General features: G+C 52.7%; 1 protein-coding gene across 1 annotated transcript in view; it reads right to left on the bottom strand.

The window, feature by feature from the left end:
* The window catches only part of IGFBPL1 (insulin like growth factor binding protein like 1), a 30,503-nt gene extending 17,660 nt beyond the window's left edge, over positions 1-12,843 (bottom strand). The window contains exon 1 of the mRNA XM_054031228.1: positions 12,348-12,843. Within this exon, the coding sequence (XP_053887203.1) occupies positions 12,348-12,765 (418 nt within the window). The 5' untranslated portion in view covers positions 12,766-12,843. The remainder of the gene's footprint in view (positions 1-12,347) is intronic.
* Between the last annotated feature and the right edge of the window lie 8,805 nt (positions 12,844-21,648).

Below are 21,648 nucleotides of genomic sequence, written 5' to 3' on the forward strand. Positions count from 1 at the left end.
TGGAGGGCATGCATAATATTCATTTCCCCTGTTTGGCTGACAGGGCCTTTGCATTAAAAAGCACATGCACTTTCCTCAGACACTCCGACACACCCTGCACGTCTCACTTATTTCCAAACTGCACCATCACTGTTTAGTCCATTACAATTCTAACTGGACCGACACCAAATAACTGAGTGCCAACAACTTCAGAGTGCACGGTCATCTTTGCAGTGCGAAGGTGGAGTCCCATGACTCACATCGTTACTGGTGCAACGCAACGCACTGACACAATCACACATCAGGACCTTACTCTGCGATTATTCTGTGGCTGCATTTGACAAACTGGCTCTTCAGGATTGCAGTTGGATTGGAATTTCAACCACCCCAAAGCTAGATTGACAGCTGCTTTGCATTGCCAGAGTGGTGCAAAACTGCCAGGAGGTTATGGTGAATTGGGCTGCTTTCCCCGCATCACTGTGACTCAGGGCTGGTTTACACTACGGGGCGGGGGAGGTGTCGATCTAAGGGCTTGGCTACACTTGTGAGTTACAGTGCATTAAAGCAGCCCCGAGTGCCGTAGCTCACTCCCCGTCCACACTGACAAGGCACGTAGAGCACTCTGATTCCAGGGCTAGAGCGCTCCTGGTACTCCACCTCGGCAAGAAGATTAACGGTTGGTGTGCATTGGCTGAAACGCCCGGGCGTCAGTGTGAACGGGGTGTTGCATTACTGCGCTCTGATCAGCCTCCGGAAACGTCCCATAATCCCCTTAAGTCAAGTGGCCACTCATGTCATTGTTTTGTAATTGCTGCAGGAATGCGGATATGCCCTTTGAAAGCTCCGTTTCTGATAGCTGGCTGCTTATCTGCTCCGAGACAAAGCAACCATTACTGTGGAATGCTGTGTGTGAGAGAGAGAGGCGGAGGGGTGAGGGGGGTCTGCTGCTGTCTGAACTTACAAGACAGCATGCTGACACGCTCTCAGCCCCCCAAAAACCCACTCTCTCCCCCCCCCCACATACACACAACACACTCCCTGTCACACTCCACCCAACCCCCTCCATTTGAAAAGCACATTGCAGCCACTTGCATGCTGGGATAGCTACCACAATGCACTGCTCTCTGTGGCCATTGCAAGAGCTGCTAATGTGGCCACGCCAGTGCACTTGCAGCTGTCAGTGTGGACAGATTGCAGCATTTCCCTACTGCACTCTACGAAGGCTGGTTTAACTCAAAGCGCTCTACATCGGCAAGTGTAGCCATGCCCTAAGTTATGCAACTTCAGCTACGTGAATAACGTAGCTGAAGTTGACGTATTTAGATCTACTTACCATGGTGTCTTCACTGTGGTGTGTCAACGGGAGATGCTCTCTCGTCGATTCCCCTTGCGCTTTTCATTGAGGTGGAGTACTGGAGTTGACGCTAGAGCGATCGGCAGTTGATTTATTGCATCTATACTAGACACAATAAATCAACTCCCGCTGGATCGACCGCTGCCCATCGATCCAGCCAATAGTGTAGACAAGCCCCACGATCCAGCCAATAGTGTAGACAAGCCCCAATGACAAGTCTTCAGTTGAGGTATTGCAATTATGAAACATTTGTGAAGACTTCACAGCCTGGTGGGAATACCTTGACTTTGTTTAAGCAAGTTAAACAGGCAGAATGTGAACCCCGATGCTCACTCTCAGAATAAAGAGGGATACAGAAAGAAACAAAATCCCGTATTTCTAAAAACATTTCAACACCAATGCCAGTTTGCTTGTATCTTACAATAGCATTCCCTCTATTACACCTAGGGTGACCTGACAGCACATGTGAAAAATCGGGATAGGGGGTGGGGGATAATAGGAGCCTATATAAGAAAAAGACCCCAAAATCGGGACTGCCCCTATAAAATCAGGATATCTAGTCACCCTAATTACACCACTAGAGTTCTGTCTTTAATGCAGACGTTTGCATTAGGTCACAGGGTGTAGTTGCAACTAACCTTACTTAACTACTCTTATGCTTTTTTTGCTTTTAAATCTATTAGCCTTGGTAAAGTTTAGGAATTAGCTTGCGTGTTTATCCTTTTATTTCTTTTGTAACCAGTCCGGACTTGTATGCATCTATACTTGTAATCACTTAAAATCTATCTTTCTCTAATTAATACACTTGTTTTATTGTTTTATGTAAACCAGTGTGTTTTGGCTGAAGAGTTTGGGAATCTCTGCTTAGGGCAACAGGGCTGATGCACAATCATTACCCAGTGCTGGAATGATGACCTAACTATGAGCTTGTACTGTCCAGTGGGCTACTGAGCAGTACAAGACACACATTTCTGGAAGAGGCAAGGCTGGCACTGAGGGATATGCGGGTGTCACCCTGTATCTATTCATAGCACTGATGTACTCAGCTGGGAGTGACTTTACATGCTAGTGGCTGTGAGTGAGCAGAGCCTGGAGGGGTTGCTGTTCCCCAGTAAAGCAGTGCAAAAGGGATGATTTAGTTGGGGTCGGTCCTGCTTCGAGCAGGGGGTTGGACTAGATGACCTTCTGAGGTCCCTTCCAACCCTGAGATTCTATGATTCTATGAAAAGGCATCTCAGGTTGGAGAGCTAAGAGGACACAACAGTTCAATGTCACATTCCCAACTTAATGCCAACGGAAATATCAGATTTTACACACAGTAAGCTACAGCTACTCTGCTTAAAAATAGAACCATGAACCATTCCCGGTGTATTTATGGAAACGACAGCATTTAACAGTTCACAAGTCCTACAGGAGATGTGCAGAACAGTGCTCTGCTTTAACGCGAAAACAAGCTCTGTTACACACGTCTTCTGTGGGACCTGTTAGCTGTGAAAAGCCCAAACCAATCAAAATTCAAACCAACCAACTCAAAATCAGGTTAAAACTCCATCCTTAACTCATCCGGTGTGCCTCGCAGGACACGTGGAAATTAAGGTCACTCACTCATCGCAGACCACAGCCATATCTGTGTGCAGTGGAGAAATGAAGGATTGCGGGCAGTGAGTTCAATCGATTCTTTTGAGCTCTGGAGAGTGGATGTCGTTCCCAAACACGAGCTAGCATGCCAGAGCTTGGCCTGGAGTCATTCCATGGGAACTGACACACTCTAAAACTAGGATGGTATAATGGAAACCCGGCACAACCTCAGCTGCAGATGTTCTATGTGATGCATAGTCACAAGTAAGCTGTGAAAATCAGCGCTGGATTCCATAGTATTCTTTTCCCATTACTTTGATTCCCCTTAATAAAAGGGCTAGGTTATAAAGAATTATACCCAAAGAAATGCAAGTCCTATAACAATGCACTATGTTACTGAGTGACAAAGGCACTCTTGATTTCTGCCAACTCCCAGCAGATCAAACCTACGTAAGGAACAAATCTGCCCCATAGGCTATTTTTACTAGCGACTGTCAAATGTTTACTCCCAGTTGTGACCATGGCACCGATTCCAGCTAGCAGTGTGTTCCGGGGCAGGTGGAAAATGTTGACTATTTTGGATAGCGGTGTCTCTTTAAGGATACACATGCAATACCAAAAGTGGCTATGAATAATGTTATTAAAGCATTGTTGAGCTGCCTCTACTAAGCAGGGATTATTATAACTGCTCCTGGGTGAATGTGAGCCCATGCTCACATCCACAACAATCCCTTCCTTAATTTCCATGCTATGAATGCTGGGATTTTGGGGGTGTGTGTGGGGGAGGGCAGTTCTCAAGCTCCCCGGGCGCATTGTTCTCTCTGCTTTATATGACACATTCAAGAAGCTTTACATGCAGATGCCGAGGTATGAAAGAATTTCTGTAGATTTTCATAGGCTGAATTGCCACGGAGCGCTTAGCATAACAAAACGCTCTTGTCTAGTAAACTCAGCAGCCAACACACTGATCTAATAAAGACTTTAGAATAAGAGTTTAAAGAAACACTCACAAATAGCTGAGAAATTATAAATCCTGAAAGACCTTAATGCGGCAGCCGAGTAATGCTGTGTGACAGCCGTTACGTTTCGAACACTAGCATCTAATCCACTTCCAACCTTTAAAAAAATACGAGAGAGTCAGGAAATCCTGATCTGCAAAAGCACTGGGCACCTGCAGTTCCTACTGACTTCCCTGGAGCTGGCTTGTTCAGCACGCCTGATAACTCTACATTTAGGGCCAGGTTTACTAAACCAAAGACCAATATTCCACGCCTGGAAGTTAGGCACCAAGGGCCAAACTCTCAAAAGTATTTGGGCACCTAATTCCAATTGAAATCAATGGGCATCTCAATAGTTTGGAAGATCTGGGCATAAGTTTCCATATTTAGGATCCTGAATACATGGCCTGATTTCATAGTTTAAAGCCAGAGGGGACCATTCTGACCATCTAGCCTGACCTCCTGCTTAGCCCAGGCCAGAGAACCTCACCTAGTGATTCCTGGTTCGAGCCCATAGCTGGTGCTGGAGCTAGAGTCTCTTTTAGAAAGGCGCCCACACTTGATTTATTGTCAGAGGCAATGAGCCCCCACAGCTCCCAATGATGCCAAAAGGATCCCATCACCCCATCCCACAAGGAAATTCCTGCTGTAAACACTGAGATTCACCCCAGGGGTTACCCCCATTCTCCACCCTGAAGGAGGAGTTTCAGACCTTGCCTGTGGGGAGGAGCACATGGGCTGTGGCTCAGAATTCTCACCAGGGTGAGGCTCCATGGGAAACCATTCTGTGCTGCCACATACCCTGGAACTGAGGTGTGGGGAGCTGTATATGCTAACAGGGCTTCTCCCTCCAGACGTCATTGGCTCCCCATTCCCTGCGTGGGCCTTCCCTTCCCCTCCCATTGCCCAGGGGAGTACAGGGCATGGAAGGGTACTGACACTGCCTTTAGGAGTATTAACTCCAGCATGGATTTCCTAAGGGAAATCTCCCAGGTGAGGGGGAAGCGTCATGCCACGAACCACCAGCAAATTCTAAGCGCATTTCAGAGCCCAGGGCCCTGGATTAACCTTCACTGCACCAGATCAGCCTCTCCATGTCTAGGTGACCCACATCGGTGGTGGCAGAGGGATCAGGAATAGCAGCCAAGCAAAAACAACTATCTTTGGCTATCACGGGCAGTGGCTGCTTCCTTTCCACGTGCTCGCTCGGTCCTAGCACTGAGCCAAGCACTTTAAAGCAGCCTCTAGTTGCTTTGGTTTGCAGAGTCCTTTTGTTCGGAGCTAGGCGTGGCTTGCTGGCCAGACCTTGCCATGTTCGCCTGGATTCTGCTATCACACCTGCTTTGCCAGGGCTCCCGCCCCCTTTTCCTTGGGTTCACACTTGTGCACAGCGGCTCAGTAAGGGTGATGCGTGAGCAGAAGCACCCCAGGATTTCACTGTCATTTGCTACCATTTGGGGCGAATGTCATGGAAGTTGCTTGTTTTTGTAGAGCTGCATTCCATGCTCTGCCTCCTGATGGCATGAGAATCCCAGGGCATCCCTGGTCGAAGTTCATGCTACTAGATAAAGCCAAAATGCTCCCTGGCCCCTTTCAATCTGAGCTCTCCAATCCCTAGCGCTGAGGGCTGGGCTAGACAACTTCAATATCTGACTCACATCCGATTTTGGCATGGAATTACCTAGTCTGATTATTTTATTTTTAAGGGAAAAGTGCAAATGGAGCTTGACCATTCCCAACTACTAAGTATCTGGCTTGGCCCCTCTCGAACCCAAGGTTGAGAGGCTAGAACTTTGCCATGTCACACACTTTCAAAGCCCGCTTTGTAAAGCCCTCCAAGGAGCCCTGCTCCCCAGCTTACCCACACAGGACACGCAGAGCTTCCCATCTGAAGGGCTTGCGTGAAAAACCGAATGGAGCTGTTTCTCTCTCCTGGAGACGCGTGGCTGAGCCCACCCTCCCTGGATGTGATCCTGAGAGCCAAGGAGACTAAACACCAAAGGTGATGCTTAGATCTCTAAACCACCCCTGCCTGGCCATTCCTAAACCAAGCCTGGTGTATGCTGCTCTGGGTACCTGCTCTTCCCCCAGGAGATGCCTCTACCAACCCACCCCTACCTCCCACAGTATGTTAGCTGATATACCCTGTGTGTGTCCCATGCCACCTCCACGCTCTGTGGCTGCAGGGCTAGGCTAGAGAGTGGAATGTTTGTTCTCCTGTATGCAGTGATGTTGGATGCGGAGACAGGAGTGGTCTGGGCCTGGGTCCAGAGCAGGGCCGGCTCCAGGCACCAGCAAAGGAAGCAGGTGCTTGGGGCGACCAATGGAAAGGGGCGGCACGACCGGTGTTTTCGGTGGCAATTCAGCGGTGGGTCCCTCAGTCCTTCTCGGAGCGAAGGACCTGCCGCCGAATTGCCACCGAAAAATGAAGTGGCGCGGTAGAGCTGCTACCGAAGTGCCGCCGATCGTGGCTTTATCTTCTTTTTTTTCTCCGCTTCGCTGCTTGGGGTGGCAAAAAAGCTGGACCGGCCCTGGTCTAGAGGGAGTTCATCCTTCCATGCTCCTCCTTGATGCCCAGAGATTTCCCTTTCCTCAGAGATGCCTTAGTGGGCAGGGGGGAAGAAGAGCACTGGAGCATCATGGCAAGGAATATGGATTCACTTGCGGGGGGGGGGGGATGGTAATAGTGTGGGCAGAAGGAATTTTTCCTGCAACCACCTTTGCTTGTTCATCCTTCGTGATATCCAGGTGAATCGCCGTGTCACAAAAACTGACACACCAACTTTCAACTCTCTGCCTCTGTTACCCATCTGGTAACTGGGGGCAAATAACTGTATCTGGGGCGGGAGGCCGAAATAAGGACTGTACAATGCTGTAGAAGTCCAAGGCATTAAGGTCAGTCAGCAGTTGAGGTGAGATTAAAACTCAGGGCCTAATGATTGGTTTTGTTTACAGCTTGCTAGTTCTTTGCTTTCTTCCCTTTTGTGGTCTTACATTGCTGAAGTGGATGCTTGTACTTGTTTCTTTAGATTCCTAAGTATTTAGTGGCATTTCCGAGTTTACAGATTTTCTACTAAGAAGTTTCATCCTTAAAATGCTCATCTGTGCTGACAAGGACAAGCCAAGGGCCTCATTAACATCCTTAGCGTAAGGCCAACTCAAATTCTCACACAAAATTGACAGGCAAATAACTCATGCTGTAGTCGCAACTGACAGCACCTTCCCATATAACAAACTTCCACAAGTCAAGAAAGCTGAAATGCTCCGATCAAGTTATATTGCTCCATCAGGTTAGATGCACAAGTTGTACTGACTCTGACCTGCAAAGCCTGGTGGAGGAATATAGCCTGCTCAAAGCATTTCAGCCTTTGTGGGGGAAAAATGGGCAGGGCCCATTTCAATGTTTGCACTGAACAACCATGCAATCCCCTCCCCACCTTTATTAAAAAAATATATATATTAAAATATGGAGCTACACCTATCTCATAAAACTGGAAGGGACCTTGAAAAGTCATTGAGTCCAGTCCCCTGCCTTCACAGCAGGACCAATTTTTGCCCCAGATCCCTAAGTGGCCCCCTCAAGGATTGAACTCCCAACCCTGGGTTTAGCAGGCCAATGCTCAAACCACTGAGCTATCCCTCAAAAATAACCAGAGGGATTTTTCTCAAATACTTCTAAAACACACAAGTAAAATACTCACTTTCAGGCACAGACCTACCATGAAAAACATCTGCCCCAAAGTTGACTATTTTGTAAAAGTTTAAGTAACAAAGTTTTAATGGAATCTGATTTGCAACCTTAGCTCCGGCGAGTGTGACCTGCACCTGTTCTTGCATATTCCAGTACTAAAACAGATCACGAGGAAAGAAGATTGTAGAGACAAAGCCAAGCTCACTGGGATCTACCGGGACAAGACTAATTTATGAATATCAAATTGTGCTCACATTGGCACTGAATTTAGCAGAGCTTTTGCCTAATCTCTCACTGGCTGAGTCAGCGAGAGGATTAAAGGGAGTATGAAAAGCGCTGGAAGAGATTAAAGGAGATCAGGCATTTATTCTTGATATATTCAGAGTATTGTAAAGAATGCTCTGGGTCACAGTGACTCTAAGGCTTCTTAGGACTGTTCCATCTGACAGGAGATTCCTTGCTGTAAAAGTGCAGGCTCCTCCGCAGGGTAGTACAAGAACCTGGGCTTGTCTCTGGAAAAGGGGGTAAAGCCTTTTAATCAATGTATTTGTTCCCAACTAAAGCGTTGATGAAAAGGCAGGCCGCGGAGCTAAGGGAGCACCGTTAGTGTACACCCGGGGGTCCAAACCTTCAATAACCCGGTGTTCCCTGCTACAATTCAGGATGTTTAAAAGCCAGAGTGGGAAGTGAATTTTAAACCGATCTCCGTGCACACCATTCTGTCTCAGAAATGTTCCAGCTACACAAGGAGAATCAAAATCACATTTAATTTAGGAGCCCTTTCCCTCTCTGGGCTTCAGGGACGCTCATTAAAAACTAAACAAACTCACAGGGATGGTTTGATTACAAATAGGAAAGGAAGCAGCTGGTACCCAGGCTTACCCAGTCTGCATACAAGCCATCTCCCAGGGGGAACTGTTAAAAATTATCCCTCTGATTACAGCTGAATAAATTAGTGCCCTAGGGTCATACTATAACGAGGTGCTCACTTATACAGAAATGCCCCCTCCTTGTTGCATTTTCATCAGTATGGAAACAGAAAGAGGAAGATGTAACAAAATGTTGCCCGATGCTAACAGCCGCCATTCAGTAACGATGTGGTTGTGACACAAATCTGCCAGTGGCAGGAACTGCAAAGGCTGACAGTCCTCAGGTCACACTGTTGTGGATAGGAAGACTGGCATAGTGTATGGGATGCTCAGAATTGCTTGGCTTTTGTCCTCCCATAGGGGCTGGGGGGGGGGCTGCTGCACCCCCTGGCTTCAAGGGGTTTCCATCATATACAGGTTTTACAGTTTGGTGCAATGGCTCTCAGCGTCTGTACTACACCAATTGTTTCAGCACCCCTGGTCCTGCAATCAGATCCGCAGACAGACAGACTCTGGCGCCCATGAGGTGACCTTGCTTAAGGTTTGCCCCTAAACTACAACAACATTAAGGCCCTGATCCTGCAGTTGGATCCTGGCAGGCAGGCCGGCCCCTTCAACTCCACACGGGCCACGCACAACCTTTCAGGGCCTTAATTTTATTATGTGGATAGGAGTAAATCCTGCATCTCGTCCCATCCTCTATCTGTCTGCAGGGCAGAAAGCTCAATACGCAGCAGGATGACATGTAGGGAGCCTGCAAAGGGAGTTCTGTAGCTGCTGGGTGCAGAATCCAAAGGGCTCCATCGCCAGCAATGGGCAGGGGTGTTTGGGAGGCAGAATGGGGCGCGCCCAGTGAGTCTGCAACTACACCATATAGGGGAATTGCACTTGGCTCTGAGGTTAGTGCAACACTGAGGCTGCAGGAGCAGGTGGGGAGCAGTTTTTTGGGGGCCTGTGGGGGGAGAGCAGAGTGCATTTCTGGCAGAGGTCCCCTGTGCTTTTGGCTTTGTGCAGGGTTTAGGATTTGACTCACTGGGGTGTATTTAGTTTTCTGGGAGAGGAAGGGAAAATTATCCTAGGCATTACTTTCATGGAAAGTTTTACGTTTTGAGTATATACATATTTAACTGTACATTAAAAATCTGCTAAGAAAAGATTCCCTTGTGTCAAGTTTTAAGGACTGAAATCTCCTGGTCAATCTAAACTCCTTTTTGAAATACCGAACGTGATTAGAGCTTCATAAGATTAGTAACCAACCACAGTTCATTTTAATCAAAATTTCCGGTAACTCAAGTGCAAAAAAAGTCTCTAAACCTGGTAAACGTCTATTGTTTTTTCTTAAAACACTAAAGGAACTTTGAAGTGGCCAAAATGGTTCTGTTTTTCTTTTAAATCCATGGCAATTATTTTGTTTTTAGCATGCCAAGAATTTGTATGCCAAATTCCAGTTCCAAGTCAATTTTTATTACCAAGTTATCAACTCTGAAAATTCAGGTTAATTACCGAAACATTAACAGAATTAACTGTCCAAACAAGCTGATTATATGAAGGCAGAGAGCCATTTTAAAAAAAAATATATTAAAAGCCAGCATGTCTAATCTGGAATTCCATTCTCTAATGCTCTAGGTAATGTCTCTACAATTCTCATCACTTAAAGGCTCAAAACCCAACCTTTGCCTTTCGGAGGCATTCGTTGTATTATTAGTTTATTTGAAGAATAAGTTACAGTCAAGGAACAGAATAATCCTGCATGCGCATTTGGAGAAAAGGATTTTGAGCAATGTGCTTATATCCCTCCAGTGAACCATTTCAAAAAGAAACCCAGAAAATTACTTTTTAGGAATGCCGCTTGCCAGACAGACCAGAGAATTAGCACTACAGGTACAGAACTTCAAACTTTTGGATTATGACATTGTCACAGAATGAACCAGCACCTCATCTTAACTCACTCATTGCCAGACCATATAACTGATACTTCAAGATGATGTAGTCTCAGCTGGCCCTGATTCAGAAAAGCACTTCCGCATATGCTTAGCTTTGAGTACATGAGTAAATCCCATTTTATGTGCTTAAAGTTAAGCACGTGGTGAAGTGCATTGCTGGATCGGGCCATGAGTGCTCAGCACCTTGCAGGATCTAACCCAGAACACTGAATTGACAAGTACATTACTATTTTTTTGATAAATGTCTCTGGCCAGTTCAGAAGGGCAGTGCTGCCTTTCTCTCCGTTAATGGCTCTGGGAAGGCAGGGGGGGGATAAAAACACAAAGGGTGAATGGGCTCCGTTCACCAATGCAGAATTCCTGCTCTGGGCTCCCAGTGCTGGAAACGCCTTCCAGAGCAGAGGCTGCTCTGGGGTGCGCCATCTGTAACTCTCACTCCACTGCGGGAGACCCAGAGCGGGCTGGCACAGCCTGGGCAGTGAGAGCGGCTGACTAGCAGGGGCTCTGGCCTGGGAGGGGCAGTAGGATCCCAATGCTTCACAGAGCATTATGGCGGGATTTAAAGCTGCTCCCCTCTGGCAGGACCTCAGAGGCCCTGGGACACAGGGGAAAACACAATGCACTCCCTGAAGCCACAGGGTGAATCAAGCCCCCTGCCCATCAGTTCATAAGACTGTATCCATAACCACTTCTCCCACCACTAGCCCCGTGGAGCATTGTCACAGCGCTCCCTGGCCCATCCAGCCTCAATCTGCCCACCTCAATCTCCCCTAGCTATTACTCCCCGGGGAGGAAGGCTTCTCCTGCTCGCTCCCCCATGGGTATTTTGAGGAGAGAAGTGCAGCCCCCTTGCTGACCCACCAAACCCATCCACAGCCTGCAGCTCTTGTCCCGCTCCCCCTAGCATGCTGCAGGGCCAATCTGTGCCACCACCCACAGAGCTCAAGGACAATTAAAACAACTCCTTCAAGGGAGACTGGAACCTGCAACCTCCACGGCGTCAGACAAAGCCACAGCACCAGAGTAGTCTGGCCCTCACACACAGCTCACATTGGGGGCCAGAAGTGCATGTGATGGGGACAAGGAGTGAGCAGGCCAGCTACTGTAATGCTCACACCATGCTGTGTTGCAGTGGGGCATCACAACGGTGACAGTCAATTCTTAAGAACACATTAGTACATGTGAGGCATCCTGCCCAGCTCACCTTGACAAGAGACCGCACAAACATGGCCAAATTCTCCCCCCAGCCTCCTCCTGGTCTCCCGTACAAGATTGGGCTCACACACATGTGCCCGCGCTCACGACAACACTTCGACCCCTCACACAGGGGCTGAAAGTGTATCTGCAAAACTCCCTTGTCCAACTAGGTTTTTGTGGGTGCAAATCTGCACACGAATCTTAGACTTGTTCAAATGCACGTGCAGTTGTCTGTACCTCCAGGGCACACACAAGTGGAGGCTGGGACTGAATTGGTACCTCAAAGGACAGTCCGCTTTAAACCCACACTAAATAATACGGAAACCATTCCAACATTAAACAAACAGCCACGGGAATGAACCTTCCTTTGCCAAGTGCCTTGAGATCGGTGCTGACAATGTCCCTGTTCTCGTTAGAAGCACAAAGGGAGCCGGGGCCTGCCCAAGGACTGAAAGACACCCCTGAGCCCGAGGGTTTCCAAGCACTGTCCAGGCGGGGAGCAGGGCACAAAGGCCTGAGCAGCGGCGGATTGGATCCCCACCCCGAGGCGCCCACGCCCGCCCCATGCCCTGCACCTGCGGCGCCGCTAGCCACAGGCAGCGAGACCCGGCTCTGAGCGCAGCGGTCCCCGGGTCCGTCCGTCCCGCCCGGCGGCTCCAGCGCGCCGGGATCCCCGGGGTGGGGAGAGCGGGTGTCCCGCTGGACCCAGCCCGCCCCCCGCGCCCGGCCCCGTCTCACCCAGCCGGCACTCGCCGTCGTGCGCCTTGCGGACGCGCCGGGGCCCGGCGAGCAGGTGCAGGGCGCAGGCGCTGGGGTAGGAGCGCCCGTCCGAGCCGCACACCGCCCCGTCCTCCTTGCACACGCAGCGGCCGGTGCCCTCGGGCGCCCCCGCGCCCCGCGCCTGGCTCACGCACACCAGCCCCGGGCCGCAGCGGGGCCCCCGCGAGCCCCCGGCGCCCCGCCCGCCGCAGCGCTCGCCCTCGGCGCCCAGGCAGCGCTCGCAGCAGCCGCACTCGTCCCGCGCCGCCAGCTCGGGCGCCGGGCAGCGCGCCGGGGGGCAGCGCTCGGGCCGGCAGAGCCCGCACCCGCCGCCCGCGCCCCGCCGCGCCGCCAGCGCCAGCAGCAGCAGCAGCAGCCGCCCGACGGGCCGGGCCATGGCGCGGGCTGGGCGCTGGGCAGGGAGCGCAGGCACCGGGCTGCAGCCGCTGGACAGCGCCGCCAGACAGAGCCGGGGGCGCCCCACCACGGCTCAGACAGACCCCTCGGCTGAGACAGCCCGCCCCCTGCTCCCCCCACAGCGCAGCCCAGCCCCGCCCCCTGCTCCCCCCACCCCGGCTGGGACAGCCCCTGCCCACCCCACAGCCCAGCCCCTGCTCCCCCCACCCCGGCTGGGACAGCCCCCGCCCCCTCGGCTGGGACAGCCCGCCCCCTGCTCCCCCCACCCCGGCTGGGACAGCCCCCTCCCACTGCTCCCCCCCACAGCCCAGCCCCCTGCTCCCCCCACCCCGGCTGGGACAGCCCCCTCCCCCTGCTCCCCCCCACAGCCCGCCCCCTGCTCCCCCCACAGCCCAGCCCAGCCCCGCCCCCTGCTCCCCCAACCCTGGCTGGGACAGCCCCTGCCCACCCCACAGCCCAGCCCCTGCTCCCCCCACCCCGGCTGGGACAGCCCCCGCCCCCTCGGCTGAGACAGCCCGCCCCCTGCTCCCCCCACCCCGGCTGGGACAGCCCCTGCCCACCCCACAGCCCAGCCCCCTGCTCCCCCCACCCCGGCTGGGACAGCCCCCGCCCCCTCGGCTGAGACAGCCCGCCCCCTGCTCCCCCCACAGCCCAGCCCAGCCCCGCCCCCTGCTCCCCCAACCCCGGCTGGGACAGCCCCTGCCCACCCCACAGCCCAGCCCCCTGCTCCCCCCACCCCGGCTGGGACAGCCCCCGCCCCCTCGGCTGAGACAGCCCGCCCCCTGCTCCCCCCACCCCGGCTGGGACAGCCCCTGCCCACCCCACAGCCCAGCCCCCTGCTCCCCCCACCCCGGCTGGGACAGCCCCCGCCCCCTGCTCCCCCCCACAGCCCGCCCCCTGCTCCCCCCACCCTGGCTGGGACAGCCCCCACCCCCTGTTCCCCCTACAGCCCAGCCCCCTGCTTCCCCCACCCTGGCTGGGACAGCTGGGGGACAGCCCAGCCCCCTCTTCCCCCCACAGCCCAGCCCATGGCCCCCCCACCCCGGACAGGGACAGCCCACCCCATGTGTTTGTGGGTGTTCCCTGTCTTCCTGTTCTCCTTGGCCCCTCTGCACTTCACAGCCAGGGCTGTGGTTGAGCAGGTGTGGACTGATGTACAGGGTACATAGAATCATAGAACTGGAAGGGACCTCGAGAGGTCACCTAGTCCAGTCCCCTGCACTCATGGCAGGACTAAGTATTATCTAGACCAGGGGTAGGCAACCTATGGCATGCGTGCCGAAGGTAGCACGCGAACTAATTTTCAGTGGCACTCACGCTGCCCGGGTCCTGGCCACTGGTCCGGGGGGCTCTGCATTTTAATTTTAAATGAAGTTTCTTAAACATTTTAAAACCTTATTTACTTTACATACAATAGTTTAGTTATATATTATAGACTTATAGAAAGATCTTCTAAAAACATTAAAATGTATTACTGGCACGCGAAACCTTAAATTAGAGTGAATAGATGAAGATTCGGCACACCACTTCTGAAAGGTTGCTGACCCCTGATCTAGACCATCCCTGACAGATGTTTGTCCAACCGACTCTTCAAAATCCCCAGTGATGGACATTCCACAACCTCCCTAGGCAATTTATTCCAGTGCTTAACCACCCTGACGGGAAATTTTTCCTAATGTCCAACCTAAACCTCCCTTGCTGCAATTAAGCCCATTGCTTCTTGTCCTGTCCTCAGGGGTTCAGAAGAACGTGAGTTTGCTTGTTCCGCGTACCATTCGTTGCGTGGGCCATGGAGTCCATCTGCAGTCCAAGGGCTGCATAAGCTGCAGCACGGTGGCACCTGCAGCTGTGCACATTACACATGATGTGAACTATAGCAGGGCGGGCGCCAAGTCATCAGCACTGGGCCCTCCTCACAGCCGTGGCCAGGAGCAGCAGCGCGGCCCACACAGCTTCAGCCTTGCAGCCCCTCTGCCTGGCCTCACCCACTTCCAGCAGCCGGTCTCTCCTCTGCTCTGCCACACCAGGACTCGCTCAGCAACAGCTGGAAGTACAGGGAGCTGCAGCAAGCTGGCTGGGAGAAGGGTGGCAGGGAGCCAAGGGGCGTACCCTGAGAAATCCTTCTGGGGGAGCCCCTGCTGCCGGACATGGTAGCATGGCGGGGACGCAGCCCGTGGAGCTGGAGCCTGGTGTGCATGAGAGCTACCTACTTCTGCTGGACTCTGTCCTCCTCCCTCAACCTGCCGTCTGCCCCAGGAACGGCACCTCCTGCTGGGGTGGCTCCTTGGCTCTCTGACATCTCCTCCTTAGCCTTGGCCAAAACGCCCTGCATCATTTCGGCCCTGATTCTCTCCCTTCTCCCACGCTGGGTGACAGTCCACTCCCCCCGGCTCCTGTCTCAGCCCGGCAGAGGGGGGTGGGCCTACCGTGGTCCTTGTCGGACCAGGAGGAAAAAGGATTTCTCTCCTTTTCCAGGGGCTGTCTCTCTTCAAGGTCACAGGATGATACTTTTTATGATTTGGTTTTATTTTATTCAGACGTTATTCACTGGCCTCTTCAGAAGCTCAAGCAAGCCAAGACACATCATTTTAATTTGGGTATGTCAGTTTTATCATAATTCATCAATCTCATTTTCCCCCCAGGTGCCATTCCTATGAGGGCCCCTCTTACTAACTTTGGCTTTACAGTCCCTTCAGGCAGGACAAGCTCTGGAAGCATTGTTATCTGCAGGGTACCTAAGTGGGAATAAGAACGTCTGTTCCAGTCTAGTGGAGGAGAGCCATCCACCTGTGCTCAGGAGACTTTTTGGTTTCTGGTGACTGACCAGCACATCTCTCTATGCAGGGGGATCGTGGGCTAGAGAGGCAGACATAATCAGTATGCCCTGCCCTGGAATTTAACTGACCATCTAGAGTTCCTATCCCAGGAGAAGTTCACATGCATCACCAGCCAGAAACTCGAGACACAAGTCAATAAGGTGCAGATGTAGGATGGAGACACATTCTTTACAATCACCCTGCATTTCTGCACAGCCCAGACTGGTAGCCCTGGACTGAAAACATCCGCTGCTACCATTTGAACTGACAAAACAGGCAGCCTGGGACACTTCAACTGAGCCAGAAAAACAGTCCGGCATGGCCGGCTGTACTTGCAGAAAAAAGAATGTGTTACAAGACAAATACCCCATGTGACACTACGCCCCATGTTCTTCAGAGAGAGATGGTTATGATATAATTATGGCATAACTAAGATGTGTTTTATGCAAGATGGGTCATGTGAGATGTCTCGCATGACCTTTTCATAAACAAACCGGAGAACTGCAACCTAGATGGAACTACTATAAGGTGGCTACAAAACTGGTTGGAAAACCGTTCCCAGAGAGTAGTTCTCAGTGGTTCAGTCATGGTTGAACGGCATAATGAGTGGGGTCCCGCAGGGATCAGTTCAGGGTCTGGTTCTGTTCAATATCTTCATCAATGATTTAGATAATGGCATAGAGAGTACACTTATAACGTTTGCGGATGATACCAAGCTGGGAGGGGTTGCAAGTGCTTTGGAGGACAGGATTATAATTCAAAATGATCTGGACAAACTGGAGAAATGGTGTGAAGTAAATAGGATGAAATTCAATAAGGACAAATTCAAAGTACTCCATTTAGGAAGGAACAATCAGTTGCACACATACAAAATGGGAAATGACTGCCTAGGAAGGAGTATTGTGGAAAGGGATCTGGGGGTCATAGTGGATCACAAGCTAAATATGAGTCAACAGTGTAACGCTGTTGCAAAAAAAGCGAACATCCTTCTGGGATGTATTACCAGGAGTGTTCTAAGCAAGACACGAGAAGTAATTCTTCTGCTCTACTCCACACTGATTAGGCCTTAATGGAGCATTGTGTCCAGTTTTGGGCAGCACATTTCAGGAAGAATGTGGACAAATTGGAGAGAGTCCAGAGAAGAGCAACAAAAATGATTACATGTCTAGAAAACATGACCTCTGAGTGAAGATTGAAAAAATTGGGTCTGGAAAAGAGAAGACTGAGGGGGGACATAACAGTTTCAAGTATGCAAAAGGCTGTTACGAGGAGGAGGAAGAAAAATTGTTCTTCTTAACCTTTGAGGATAGGACAAGACGCAATGGGCTTACATTGCAGCAAAGGAGGTTTAGGTTGGACATTAGGAAAAACTTCCTAACTATCAGGGTGGTTAAGCACTGGAATAAATTGCCCAGGGAAGTTGTAGAATCTCCATCATTGGAGCTTTTTAAGAGCAGGTTGGACAAACACCTGCCAGGGATGGCCTAGATAACACTTAGTCCTGCCATGAGTGCAGGGGACTGGACTAGAGGACCTCTCTAGCTCCTTTCCAGTTCTATGATTCTATGGCTTCTAGGATTCAGCAGCTTGCATTGTGCTGTATTAGCCAGAAGATTCCCACCACTAGCAGCTGGGCTGGGATTAATATTTTCACCTTGTACTTCTAATGTGATGGGCATGGTACCCTGGGCCAAACAAAGGTATCCAGCCACGGATCTGCAGAGCCAGAGCTATTCATCTGTGCTTATTCTTAACGTCCTGGCTCTGGTGTTGGCATGTCTGCCGTTAATTGTAGTTTCAGTGAGCAATGTGTCTTGTAAGAGCTCCTCCTCGCCTACCTTAGGGCACGCAATGCTGAATTCCTTATTCATCTAAAATTCCCAATCAGGAATGCAGCGTCAGGCCTTCTGGTGCAGCTAGAACTGACACAATGTACAGACGCCCCCCAACTTACGCAATTGTTCTGCGCTGGAAAGCCTTGCGTAACTCAAAATTTGTGTAAGTCCATTGTCATCACTGCATTTTTGTGTGTGGGCAAAGTTCAATTTTTAAAAGGCAATTCCACTAGATGGCACTCATATCCCAGGTTTGTAACCCTCCTTTACCACACCAAAACTTCTTGTAATGACTCATAGAATATCAGGGTTGGAAGGGACCTCAGGAAATCATCTAGTCCACCCCCCTGCTCAAAGCAGGATAAATCCCCAGACAGATTTTTACCCCAGTTCCCTAAATGGCCCCCTTAAAGATTGAACTCTCAACCCTGGGTTTAGCAGGCCAATGCTCAAACCATTGAGTTATCCCTCCCCTCATTTCATTGTTCCCTAGTAGCCCAGAACATCTGTAGACCTACTGCTTATGGTGAGACTCAGGCAGTTCCTTGTTCCTGGTGAGCCCAGGGAAGGTGTCTGTAACCAGACTCGGAGAGTGGTCACCAGAGCTGGTTGAAATTATTCACCTGAAATAGTTTTTCTGCCCAAAAAATGGAGTTTAGTTGAAACTAAACATTTTCACATGGAAATGTCACTTTTCTTATGTTTGTTGTGGGGACATTTCAAAATGGTGATATTGTTTCGTTTCCAATAGAAAAATGAAGGGAGAATTTCTAAAAACGAATGCTGTTTGCAGTGTTGGATTTTTGCTTTTACTGCTCCGGCTGCTCCGTTCCTCCCTGCTTTCATTGGAATGCCGCTGAGCCCAACAGAATGGGGTCTAGGTTCGTTCTTTTTCTTCACTCTTTCCTTTTCCTTCCTTTCTCCTTTTTCCACTCTGTCGCTTTTCACAACATCTCCAACTTTGGAAAAGTGCCCGAGTGGAAAAAGGAAAAATAATGGGTTGGGAGTCATGGGGAGCCCAGCCCTCCTGGATGTTGTTCATTTTATTTAGGGTGACCAGATGTCCCATTTTTTAACAGGACAGTCCTGCTTTTGGGGACTTTTTCTTATATAGGCGCCTATTACCCCTCCACCCCTTGTCCCATTTTTTCACAGTTGCTATCTGGTCACCCTAATTCTATTCCCCCCAAAACTCTGTGTGTGAGGGGGGGTGGGGGGGAGGGGATGGACCAAAAATGGACTCTAGAAAGTAGAAATACGTTCAAAATGTCCAATGGTTTCATGACATTTGTAACTTTCTTTTCCCCAGTCAGCTGCAATCAACAAGCAGTGTGATTGTTCTGCTGCAGAACTGGGCAGGTTTGCAACGCTCATGGCTGGTGTCTTTCATTCTTTCTCAGAGCCAAGCTTGACTTTCATCCCCTTTGCCTGCATGATGCTAACCTCCATCTCTGTCCTCCGTGTATTCTCTTCCTCATCTGAGAAAAGACTCTCAATCTTCTGCCTCTTTCAGTGCTTGCCACACAACGCTATACTGCTGTTACTGGTTGTGACAGAATGTATGGGCTGGCCCTTTAATAGGGGTCAGGGACCAGCCTACCTGTGACAGGCTCCTGGGAGGGAGAATGAGCCAACTCAAACCCATATGGAAGTAATTAAATTTGTAGGTGGCTGATTGGCAGCTAATTAGTTAATGAGCCTGATAAAGGGTTCTCTGGGCTCAGCTGAAGGAGATTCTAGAGGCAGGAAATTCCTGAGGAGAAATGCTCCCCAGACCAAGGACTGTAGGAGGTGTGCTCCTGGTGGGAGGAGCTCCCAGAGAGGACAGCAGCAGTTGCAGGTGAGTATTACAGAGAATAAAGGCAGAGGTTGCACCTAATCCAGGTGGTGGCGGCTGGCTGAGGACTCTGCACTCAAGTAAAACGAGCAGCTTGAGTGACCCCAAGAGGCTGGGGAAGAGAGCAGGAACAGACTTGTTGGGTTTTAGTTTATTTGGGCTCAAATAAGTGTAACTTTAGCACCCTCGTGGCCAAGATGGAGTCTGCTCTGCAGGCAACTCTGGCCAAGAGAAGGCGTGCGCAGGAACGCAGCAGGAGAAATCCCTTCCACCCCAGGGACACCTGTTTCAAACCCCCCAGAGTGAACACACACACCCACAGGAAAAGTACAATGGATATAACTAGGGAAATATTTATTTACAGAGAGATGAGAGGAGAAAAACAACAAGGGGAAATATAGGGGGAGCAGTAGAACAGGGTTGCATCCAAGCCAAGGCCCCACGGGCCCAGTGGTAGCACAGTCTGTAAGGGCAGACACTGAGCAATGTGTCTGCACACAGAGTTCAGGAGTCCTGAGCAAAGTTCCAGTCCAGGGGTGAGTCTTGGGTGCTCCTGGTTGTCTTTGGTGCCAGTGAACTTTCCCCCAACAAACCCCTCCGGTGCCCCCTTCTGCCACTCTCTGCAAAGCCACACAGAGAGACCACCTCCCCACTTAACTAGCTACAGCCTCCCTCCTTGTCCCCAATGCAGAGTCCCAAGCCCCAGTACTCACAGCCCCATGCAGCTCTGGGCAGCCGTGATACTGGGTCCAGCTCCGGCCTGTCTAGGGTTACCATATTTTGTGCCTCCTAATGGAGGACACTCCCGGGGGCCCCGGCCCCGCCCCCAACCCCGCCCCCGCCCCCGCCCCAACTCCGCCCCCTCCCAAAGTCTCCGCCCCCTCCCCTGCTTGAAGCCTGAAGCAGGTAAGGGGGAGTGTGGGGGGGAGGAGGCGCGGCCCAGGCTGGCCCCCGGCGGCTCCAGCCTGGGTCGGCTCGGGCCCTGGCCGACCACCCCCGGCTCCCAGCCTCCCGGGCCGGCTCCTGGCTCCCAGCTCCCCGACCCCGGCCCGGCTCCCAGCGCCGCGGGCCGGCTCCCAGCTCCCCGACCCCGGCCCGGCTCCCAGCCCCGCGGGCCGGCTCCCGGCTCCCGGCTCCCCGACCCCGGCCCGGCTCCCAGCCCCGCGGGCCGGCTCCCCAACCGCGGGCCGGCTCCCGGCTTCCAGCGCCGCGGGCCGGCTCCCGGCTCCCCGACCCCGGCCCGGCTCCCAGCGCCGCGGGCCGGCTCCCAGCTCCCCGACCCCGGCCCGGCTCCCAGCCCCGCGGGCCGGCTCCCGGCTCCCCGACCCCGGCCCGGCTCCCGGCTCCCAGCGCCGCGGGCCGGCTCCCAGCTCCCCGACCCCGGCCCGGCTCCCGGCTCCCGGCTCCCCGACCCCGGCCCGGCTCCCAGCTCCCCGACCCCGGCCCGGCTCCCAGCCCCGCGGGCCGGCTCCCCAACCGCGGGCCGGCTCCCGGCTTCCAGCGCCGCGGGCCGGCTCCCGGCTCCCCGACCCCGGCCCGGCTCCCCGCCCCGCGGGCCGGCGGCTCCCGGCTCCCCGCCCCGCGGGCCCGGCCCGGCTCCCAGCCCCGCGGGCCGGCTCCCGGCTCCCAGCTCCCCGGCCCGGCTCCCAGCTCCCCGGCCCGGCTCCCAGCTCCCCGGCCCGGCTCCCCGCCCCGCGGGCCCGGCCCGGCTCCCCGCCCCGCGGGCCCGGCCCGGCTCCCAGCCCCGCGGGCCGGCTCCCGGCTCCCCGACCCCGGCCCGGCTCCCCGCCCCGCGGGCTGGCGGCTCCCGGCTCCCCGGCCCGCGGGCCCGGCCCGGCACCATGCCCCCGGCCCCGCACAAAGAGGCCCCGGCCGAGCCTCCCGATTTTCCCGGACATGCCCGGCTTTTGGGGATTCCCCCCCGGACGGGGATTTGAGCCCCCAAAAGCCGGACATGTCCGGGAAAATCCGGACGTATGGTAACCCTAGGCCTGTCCTTCTCGGGCGAGTCCTCCCTGGCACAGTGCTCCTCCTGGCTCCTGTCTTGGGGTGTCCCCCATCGGCCTCCTTGTCCTTACCAGGCTTCAGGCAGGTTCTCTCCTGCTTCACTTTTCCAGGGGCTGCCTCCCCCTCTCCTTGGAGCGCCAGCCTTGCCCCCTGGAGTTTCCCTTCTTTTTTTCTTACTCTCTCCCGCCCCCTTAGGAAAAAGATTTAAAGGGCCATACTCTCTAAACCCCAAAGGGGTTACATAAGGTAGACCCCAAGGGGGGACTTCTGTCTCATGCTGTTTGGACTGTGCAGAGTTACCTAGGAGGGCCTGTAGGGCCGCCATAAGGGAGGGGGACGAGGGTGCTGCCCCGGGACAGTAGCATTTT

This window comes from Malaclemys terrapin, chromosome 6, assembly GCF_027887155.1.
Source record: "Malaclemys terrapin pileata isolate rMalTer1 chromosome 6, rMalTer1.hap1, whole genome shotgun sequence".
In the NCBI taxonomy this organism is placed as follows: Eukaryota; Metazoa; Chordata; order Testudines; family Emydidae; genus Malaclemys; species Malaclemys terrapin.